Source organism: Mangifera indica, chromosome 20 (assembly GCF_011075055.1).
Source record: "Mangifera indica cultivar Alphonso chromosome 20, CATAS_Mindica_2.1, whole genome shotgun sequence".
Classification (NCBI taxonomy): Eukaryota; Viridiplantae; Streptophyta; class Magnoliopsida; order Sapindales; family Anacardiaceae; genus Mangifera; species Mangifera indica.
In genome coordinates, this window is record NC_058156.1 from 6,777,483 (window position 1) to 6,788,688 (window position 11,206).

At 29.0% G+C, this 11,206-nt stretch overlaps 1 protein-coding gene across 1 annotated transcript; it reads left to right on the forward strand.

Moving 5' to 3' along the window:
- Positions 1-9,343: 9,343 nt before the first annotated feature.
- On the forward strand, positions 9,344-11,206 carry LOC123203883 (homeobox-leucine zipper protein HAT4-like). The gene is made up of 4 exons (XM_044620353.1): positions 9,344-9,684; positions 10,004-10,314; positions 10,411-10,490; positions 10,585-11,206. The coding sequence occupies exons 1-4, from the start codon at positions 9,507-9,509 to the stop codon at positions 10,901-10,903; spliced, it is 888 nt and encodes a 295-aa protein (XP_044476288.1). The 5' UTR covers positions 9,344-9,506; the 3' UTR covers positions 10,904-11,206.

The window sequence follows — 11,206 nt, forward strand, 5'->3', positions numbered from 1 at the left end:
AGGCGACCTCGCCTACTAGCCATTCTTTACCAAAAGTAGTTTTTTCTACTTTAACAAATCATAAACACATTATTCCACATAATCTAATCTGGTTAAGACTATTAATAATCTAACTAATTTAACAGATGTAGAACGATATTTAACAATAAATTCTCGTTTCTTAGAAATCTCAACTTTTTTTCTACTTGACATTCTTTGGTTTTCCATTGTAAAGCAAAGAAAGTACATTAGTTAGGGGTTTGGATTACCATTGACCGAGATTATAATTAACTTTATGGAAAATCTTTGCAAAACGCCTGCAATTTTGAGATCAATAGCTGACCTTTTCTTTCTAAGGTTGAATAGGCTTCTCTTTTTAAGGTTGAAAAGAAAGGTAATCTTGGTGTTATGCTGAATTTGTGGTAAAAATGTTTATAGGTTTAAATGAGTGGTAATTTTGTGTAAGTAATATATTTTTTAATATAAAAATTTCAATATCCTTAGTTTATTTAATATGATGTTTGTTGATACACTTTTTGGGCAAACTTAAACTGTAAGTAAATCGAGCATTGATTATAAAATAGTAAATACATAGGGAAAGAAATTATTCAACAGAAAATGTTTACATGCTTTGGCCATTTAGGTGATTTATGAGATCAAAATATCAAAGCCGGGGTGACTATAAAACAAAATTTTGATATTTACCCAAAGATTCTACGTCAAGATCATATTTTTGAGTTCTTTGTAAAATGCTAGTCAACTATCCACAAATTTCATCATAGTCCATTTACTGTTTAGTCATAAAAACTTGGCCTCTAAAGTAAGATTAATGCTCATTTTGATCTAACATTGTTATAAAGCTCAAAACCACCATTCCAAAAATCGAGTGTGATTCACTTTATACAACTCACAAAACTTTTAAATCTTACATTCAACCCCTATTATTTTAACTTATAGATTTTTTTTTTCATGATGGTATGAACAAACTTGTGATCAATTTATAATAAGTCATCATTTATTTACAAACCAAAATTAGTCTCTAACAAGACATCATGACCACTCAAATAACGAAAAGTTTGTGAAAAATAATAACATATTAATAATTCAGTTACTATGCAATTGAATCTTTTCATCAATTAATATCTTATCAAAGTTGAGATATAGAAATAGTGTTTATCTTAGAATACCCTCGATTTAATTTATTTGACTTCTACAACAATTAGATAAAACAGGATTAAACAATTACTCATTTCCATCATGACAACAATTAAGTGGTCATTATCATCTATCAAATAGTAGCAAGATATCTTTTCCCATATTTAAGAGTGATAAATCATTTTTTTATCTACCATATCCTTTGTACATTTCTAAACACAAACAAACACCATTGTTATGATAACCTTAACTTAAGGACTATATTAGGCTAATATTAAACCATGTTGCTTGATACACAAAATGTTCTAGTGATCTCAAATAAAAGGATTACATGCACCACCATTTGTTAGAGGATATAATTGATAAATATTGGGGTTACCATGTGAGATCTATTGTATCTACGAGTTACACCAAGTTATCACCAAACAACCCTGACATGCAAGACTTGTCATTATCTTTCAATCAACATGATGATATCCTTACCATATTATTTATGCCCTTTGGCTACGAATATTTCATAATTGATACCTTTATGTGAGATAATATTAGGGCTATGAATATTTCTAGAATGACCACTTTATGATCCTCACAATAAAGATACATATTGATACCTTCATCATGGTGTTGCTATGGTCCTCTAGAGCTAATCTTCTTAGAGATATATGCCCATGTTATGTCATGTTTATACAATTATAAAGGATACTCTTTATTTTGTAAGCGCATAATTTTACATGTATGAAAAGATAAATACCCTTATAAGAGTATAACCATGACAAGGGGATCAACATACATTTTAATTGTGAGAACCACATGTGCACTTTGATGGTCATTTTGGAAATATTTGTAGCCTCAATATTATCTTGACCTAGGACATAAATAATACAGTAAAACTATCATCATGTAGAATGACTCTATTGAAAAGTAGTGAAAGATCTTGTGCATCAAAGTTATTTATGATACCCTAGTGCAATACATAAGTATATTTTGACTACAGGTTCATTAGACTAACCTATCAAAAAATTTTATGTAGATGATAATTCTAGTGTCTATGAAATAAATTTTCTAATGGATGGTGTTATAGATGACCATTTGATTTAAGATTATTAGAGCACCTTATAGACCAACTAACCTAGTTTGATACTAACTTAATATAGTCTTTTTTCTAGGGTTATCAATACAATAGTTATTGACTATGTCAAAAAACGTATCAATACTATAATGAATTAACATAAGATTCACTACTCTCAATTATGAGAGAAGATATCTCATTACAATTTGGTTAAGATAATATACTATAAGACTAGTCATAATAGAAAAAGTTGGTTCCAATCCAATATTAGTTCATTCGGTCCTTAACTAATAAAACATCATCATCAAGCATGATATGAAGTAGACACGGTTAGAGTAGATGATTTAAAGCCAATTTATTTAAAACATTTATCACTTACTGATGCACCTATTTTATTATTCATAAGAAAGACAATTATCCATCTATTAATCATATGTAGTTTTTTTTGTGTACGTATGTTTGGATGAATATCCTTAGACTGATAGAACCATGATGAAGGGATCAATGGGTTGCTTGATCATGAGAAATGTTTAAAGGCTTAGTATTATTTTGATCTAGAATATAGATAATATAGTAAAAGTATCATATTGTTGAACAATTCTCTTGAAAGATAGCAATAAATCTCACATGTTAAGATTATAGGTGTCACCCTAGTACAACACATGGGTGCATGCTCAAAGCATGTCCTTTGGACAAACCTTAGTATTTGTCTAATTAATCCTCTAATGGATGGTGGTGCATGTGCTCTCTAAATTTGAGATTATCGGAATGTTTTATACACCAGTTGACTTAGTTTAACACTAGTCCAACATAACCTTTTTCAGAGGGTTATCAGAACAACTATATTGAAAAACATAATAACATTTTTATATTTCAAACTTTTAAATTTCTTTCGCTATAAGAAAATTATACATTAAAAAATTAGAACAATTATTCGAAAGTTAACAACTACAAATAGCTGCACCACAATTTTTTGTTCTCGGTTATCTCTAATTTTGATAGATAAACATAACAACAAAATACAAGGTAATATACTTATTATTAAAAAAAAAAAAAGAAGAAGAAGGAAATATGTTATTTCTTAATTAATAATATATTAATCAAAATTAAATATGAAAATTATGTCGTTGCAAATCAAGATTTAAAATTTTTTTATCACATACATTGACAAACACTTTCTTTGCTTATTCACAATTAACAATACATATAATTATATAGACAATAATGGATATTATAATTCTTAGTGTGCTGAGCTTGAAATAGTATTGACGTTAAAGAAATATAATTAGAATTCAAGAAACTTTATAGATATATAAAGGAATAAAATATTGAAAATATAATAAATAACACATACTTTGTTGATAATATTATATTTTATATTATAAGCTTAAAATATAAATCAGACATGATTAAACCGTAATTTTTTAGTTTAATTTAGAATACAAAAGTATTTGGATTGACATAAGATTTTGTTAAATCAATTTATTTAGTTTGCTTTAAAAATTTTATTAAATTGTACTAAATTAGATTATACACACTCTCAAATATTAATTAAGATAATAAATTTTGTGATAATATTTTAGTTATAGTAATGAAATATCACTAGAATAAATATTACCCTAAATAATATTCAATAAGAAGATTATTCTAAATTTTGAGAGGAGTGCAAGGGAGACAGTTTGTGAATATCTGTAAGGTGTTGTTTGGTTATAGGGATTTTAAATATTATCTTCGTAATCTATCTTTTATTACTTATATTATCTTGTTTAATTTGTCAATATTAAAAGATTACGATAATCTTCTATTACCAATATTGACGTGACAAATAATATAGATGATAATCTGATTATCACTTTTACCTTAAATATTAAAAGATTATTAAGGTAATCTTGATTTTATTATAATTATATTATTATTTATTTATTTTTTAGATGAAAATAAATTTATTTTTTATTAATATAATAAATAATATAAAAAATATTTAAAAATAATTATATTCAAGAGCATTTAAGTAAAATAATTTGTTAGTATTCTTTTATTATTTTTAACCAAACACAATAATTATTTATACTTATTAAATTTTTTCATACATAAAAATTATTTATATTTAATACTCTTTTAATTATAATTATAATAATATATAATTATTGATTAGAGCCACGTAATCAATAATTATAGCCTTACATTTTCCAGGAAGGACCGGAATCCCTGGTTCTAATTATAATAATCTATCTTTTATTACTTATATTATCTTGTTTAATTTGTCAATATTAAAATATTACGATACTCTTCTATTACCAATATTGACGTGACAAATAATATAGATGATAATCTGATTATCACTTTTACCTTAGATATTAAAAGATTATCAAGGTAATTTTGATTTTATTATAATTATATTATTATTTATTAATTTTTTGAGATAAAAATAAATTTATTTTTAATTAATATAATAAAAAATATAAAAAATATTTAAAAATAATTATATTCAAGAGAATTTAAATAAAATAATTTGTTAGTATTCTTTTATTATTTTTAACCAAACATAATAATTATTTATACTTATTAAATTTTTTCATCCATAAAAATTATTTATATTTAATACTCTTTTAATTATAATTATAATAATATATAATTATTGATTAGAGCCACGTAATCAATAATTATAGCCTTACATTTTCCAAGAAGGACCGGAATCCCTGGTTCTAATTAGAATAATATATAATTATTGATTGTTTGGCTTTGGGGATTTTGATTTGAGAGGGACACTATTTTATGGTCAAATCTCATCTCATCAACTTGAAACTGAAGACACATTAAACTAAATTACGAGTGCTTCTATTATTAAATCAACAAACGTGCCGTGCCATGCCATGTGACTGTGACCATCACAAATTCTTTTTGTTATAAAATGAAATTAATTGTAATAATTAGGCCATATGACTTATTTTCATTCGAGGGTTAGTGAAATCTCAAACTCTTATCTATCAATTTTTAAAAATTTAAAGTTTCATATATCACGTAATTTTTGTTAAAATTTTTTATTAGAATCAAAGGTGAAATCATTATTTTATCAAAAATATTTAAAAAAAAATTATAATTTTATTTTATTTTTTTCTAAATTTTGAAAAGTAATAATTTTACTATAATCTAAAACTTTATCTCATTTTACTAAAAAAAGTAACATCTTTGATGGCGACAAATCTCCTCTATCAAGAGATAGTCGCCGTCTCTTTCTCTCTTGTTCAATGATTCTCATCAAAGGATATGGTAGTCAGAGATGAAAGATAAAAATTCTAGAAATTTAAGATAAAAAAGTTATTTTTTAAGACCGAAAAAGTTTTAATTAGTATAAAATCGTTATTCTTCAAAACTTAGAGAAGAAATTAGATAAAGTTATTATTTTTTAATATTTTTAATAAAATAATAATTTTAGTCTTAATCTTAATAAAAATTAAGTAATAAATAGAATTTTAAATTTTTGCAAGTTGATAGGTAAGAATTTGACTTTTCACTAAACCTTGGGTGGGACTAAGTTTCTTGGCCTAATAATTATCATAGTCGTCAATGATTTTGTTAGGGACTAATCATTATCAATGAACCTCACGCGTCTCAGGGTTACCTTGGTTATTTTATTTTTCAAATTAGGATATTTATGTAATTCACTTTTTCGATGCAGATATGGGACAAACTGTTGACGTGAGCAAATGAACGCCTCCATCTACGTGTTATTCACGCTCCAATCAGATGGAGTCATTGGCTTATAATATGGAGCGTAGTTGCACATATAATGATAAGGTCGTGGGCATACTGGAGAGTTCACTTCAAATGATTGTGAAGAAGAGAGTTGTCCCGGCATGGAGGGACAAGATGACACGCACGATCGTGTGACGGTGGGGCCGAGACGTGAGGAAGGACGTGTCTCCGGGCAAGACATGTTGGGCCACGTGAGTTGGGGGAGGCAGATGGAGTGAATGCGAGGTTTTCCTAATTTCTCACCCCACGTGAGCTCCACTCTCTCTTGTCGCCTTTTCTCTTTCCCTGACTACTTACCCAACAAATCTGACTGCCTTTTCATTTCATTTTAACCATAACTACAAGAAACAATTTATTTTTAAAAGCAACAAAAATAGATTTTTTAAATATGGGAAATTAGTCAATAAATAATATTTAATATGAAAATTTTCATTTTTATACTTTATTTATTTAATAAAACTATATATATCATTTAAATACATAAAATAGATATATAAATTATATATCTTCATATAATTAAGTAATTTTAAATTAAAAATAAAATAATAATCAATAACATGGTAATATATTATTTATGTATATATTTTATATGTCCATATTATGTATATATGACATTGTTTTTATTTATTATACAAGTGATTTTATCCATCTAATTGCAGTGAAAACGCTATTTGCCAAATAATAAGTTTAGATTTAGGATATTAATTAAAATAGGTAAAAAAACATTGCCGCATAAACATTTTTAGGTGAACATTTGATGTAATTAATTTTCTAAACAAATTCATCGTTATTCTAATAATACCCTTTTTCTTTAGTGTACCTTCCCTTCAACCATATTTTTTTTTTGACACAATCAATGGTGGTATACTCTAATAGTATATCATCATACTGAATATAAAATATTTTAATATTTATATTATGATAAATCAAAACTTTTATTGAAAATTTATTGTAAAAACTTTTATGGATAAAAATTTTAAATTTTGAATGTTGATTTATAAAGTTTGAATATTAATTTCTAAGAGTTGATTGATTTTATTTATTTATTTAGTTATCAATTATATTAGTTATGTTGAAACTGAATATCTATTGTATTAGTCAAAATAGAACATATCAGAATGAAAAACAGAAATCACTATAAGTGCAAATACAAGTGTTAAAATGCGAAGTGCAAGTGCAAGTGCAAGTGCGAGTGCGAGTGTGAATGCGAATGCAAAATACAAGTGTGGGCATGCATGTATTTCTTTTGTTTTATATAAAAACATGAATGCGTGCATTTCTCGCATTTGCACTTGCACTTCACACTTGTATTTGCACTCACAAGGATTTTTACTTTTCATTTCAATGTATTCTATTTTGACTAATATAATAAATATTTACTATTGACACAACTAATGTAATTGGTTACTAAATAAATAAACAAAATCAAACCTCATTTAGAAAAAGTTTTATCTGTGAAAGTTTCTATAACAAGTTTTCAATGAAAATTTTGATTCATTATAATATAAATTATCAAATTATCTTGTATTCAATATAATGATATATTCCTAAAATATATCATCGTCAGTTGGACTAAAAAAGAATAAGATTGAAAGAAACATATACTAAAAAGAAAACATATTGTTGTAAAAATAATATTATTGAAATAAATAATAAATTTACTTAAAAAATAATTATATCTAGACTTTATTTAAAAATATTTAGACAAAATTTTTGTTCCTTACTTTAATTAATCTCTTTAGACCGTGGAAGAATGGAAAGAAAGAATGCGTGAAAGCCACGGAGATAAACGCGAATGTGACCCGTCAAAGTAAATCCCCGATGGATGTTGTATAATAATATTAAAAAAAAGGTTAAGAAAGCGATGGTTTAATCTGAAGAGAGTCCTCGTGGTAAATAAAAAGATCAAAAAATAATAATAAGGGCCCCGCTCAATAACCATCCACTTGTGATTTGATGGTTGTGTCGACCTTAACTTAACTGGCTTTGGTCCTAATTATATAGCACTGGACTATTGAGCTGGACCCCACCTCATAGAATTAATCGTAGCCGTTGATTTTGATAAAAGCGATATGGTTTCAGGTGAATCACTGGCCCACAGTGTTGAAGTTATAAAGATTTTATGGTGAAATCAAATCATCGTGCGTTGGGTTGGGTTGGGTGGTTCAATTTTGACTTGGTTAAATAAAGATATAAATAGATGACAGACGTAAATCATGCAATGATAAAGGCCTGCCTGGTGATGGATGGATGGATGGATGGATGGATGGATGTATACAACCAACTAAAAACAGCAAACATCGAGATACTTATTTTAAAGAAATAACATTGCTTTTGTAATTTATTTTAAAAACAAAATTATAATAAGTTGATAACTTCAAGCATGTTGCCTTGTCAAAACATGCTAAATGCCACCATACCAACTTATTTTCTATTTTAATTGTTGAATGTGTACATCAATGTTATTGTTAATCCCGCTTCAGATTTTGCTTCCTCTAATTTCAAATAGGCCAAACGATTTATCTCTTTCTTTTCGATGCTCTCTCTCCCTCTAGACATTGTTGATTTTTGTTGTTGATAACAAATAACAACTAGATTTAAAACTCACAAGTGAGTTTCAACTCTAATGATGATAGATGACACTGGGTAGACCAAACATATGATAAAAGACAAATTGAAGAGATGAATCGTGCGATGACAACGTTGGAGAGACAAGTTGATCAACAAAAGAGACACTAAGAAGACAAATCACATGATGACCATGCTAAGGAGATGCTTCAAGTCATGGCCAAGATTTTTTGCCCTTCCTTCTTCTTCAGATGAGTGGGAAAAGCTAGTTTCGGTTGTCAAAGAAGTACCTAAAAAAAATTTCAAATCTTATAAAGGAATTTATCACTTTTCAAATCTTGATTGAGGTAAAAGAAAATTATTAGATTTTAAAATTTAAGAAGAGAAATATGTTAAATTTTTAGTTTTTTAAAATATTTTTATTAAATAATAAATTTATTCTTGGTAATAATTATAAAATTTTAAAAACAATTATTTGAGTGACAGTCAGTCCTTTGACCTTCAAAATATCATTAAATGTATGTTTCATGCTTGTTGATTTTCTTCTCAATTCTTAATTGGTCACAAAAAACATGCTAAATGCCACTCTCTAATTTATTGAAATGCCTCTTTGTTCACATCTTAAGATTTCCGTAAAATTACCGTGGTTAATGAGTGTAAAAAGTTAAATGGGGGTAAAGCGAGAGGACAAAATAAATTTTTTTTTTTTGGGCAAAAGCCATGATTGACATAGTTGGCTAATCCTGACATAAAGTCGTCATTCAATTTACAGGCCATAACCCTCCAAACCTATTATCTTCCTTCTATATAATTGCAGCTCCTCTCGTCGTTCATACCATACCATCCATCGAGTCTTTCAATTCTCTATCTTTTTTTCTTTTCAAAACCAGAAGGATTCTTCCTGGTTTCTCTCATCACTCTATAATTAATAAGTCGACTACTGCATTCAAACTATACTAAAGTGACAGTCAAAACCACCATGGTTGAGAAAGACGATCTGGGTCTGAGTCTTAGCTTGAGCTTTCCTCAGAATCACAATTCCTTACACTTTAATCTTATGCCTTCACTTGTTCCATCTTCTTCTTCTTCTTCTTGTTTTCCCTCTTCTGCCTTCGATCTTCACAAACCCTCATGGAATGAACCCTTCCCTTCCTCAGGTTTGTTCTCAAACTTGTTATTTCTCTTTGTTTTGTTTTGTTATGATTTCTATATCTGCATGGCTTCAGATTTTCAGATCTGGAGATACAAACATGGTTCAAAGAAATCATTTTTTCTTCTTTTTTCTCATCCTTTTCATTGGAACTTGGATAAAAATAAATTGTACTTTATTGCTTTTTCAAGTTTATTATCCTTTTCTTATTTATGCAACTTTTTGCCAATTGTTTTTCCACTAAACTTTTTTGTTTTCACACTCAAAAGTTCCTTAATTTTGCTATTTTTCCCCCTCAATCCTCAATAATTCATTTCCGCTTGCAGATCTAAACTCGGAGTCGTGTCGAGCCGAGATCCGGTCATTTCTCCGAGGAATCGATGTGAACCGGCTGCCATCTCAAGCGGACAACGAAGAAGAGGCCGGTGCCTCCTCGCCTAATAGTACGATATCGAGTGTAAGTGGCAAGAGAAGCGAGAGAGAACCGAATGGAGAAGAGCTCGAGATTGAGAGAGATTGTTCTCGTGGTATCAGTGACGAAGAAGATGGTGATACTTCAAGAAAGAAGCTCAGGTTGTCTAAAGATCAGTCAGCCATCCTTGAAGAGAGCTTCAAAGAACACAACACTCTCAACCCAGTAAGCAGTTGTTTTCCCGAGAAAAAGTATTGATATTTTCTTACGAAACAAACAGGTAATTTAAACCTTCAGATGAATGGTGTTTCAATTTTTCAGAAGCAAAAAATGGCGTTGGCTAAACAGCTAGGCCTCAGACCTAGACAAGTGGAAGTATGGTTTCAGAACAGAAGGGCAAGGTAGTCATATTTCATCAGCATGTTGATGGTGCTTAACGGTTTTTGCTTATTTACTTAATTATTGACAGTTTTACCCTTGATGAATTTATTGTAGGACCAAGCTGAAGCAAACTGAGGTTGACTGTGAGTTCCTAAAGAGATGTTGTGAAAATCTAACGGAGGAGAACAGGCGATTGCAGAAAGAAGTGCAGGATCTGAGAGCACTGAAACTGTCCCCTCAGTTCTGCATGCAAATGACCCCACCCACAACACTCACCATGTGTCCATCATGTGAGCGTGTCGCAGTCCCACACTCCGCTGCATCCCCCGCCGTTGATCACAGGTCCCATCACAGGCCAATAGCCATCAACCCGTGGGTTCCCGCAGGTCATATGCCTGGTGGACCATTCGATTCACTTCGTCCTCGATCGTAATTACAACACAAATTCAAGGGCAAAGGAGAATCACATGTAATGGCGTACTAGAAAGTGTACCACTGTTCAAAGTGTAGGCATAAGATAAGATATGGTTGGTAGAATATGATTTGGTGGGTGTCTGTTGGTTTTGCATTATTGACCCATCTAAATTATGTTTTGAAAAAGTTGACTATATTACTTAGCTAAATTAGTAATTAAGTTAGGGCTCATATCAATACTTTATTCCAACAAAACTTTGGGTGTAAAGTTCAATATCTAGTTATTAATTTGACCATGTTGAGCAATGTTATGGTCCTGTAA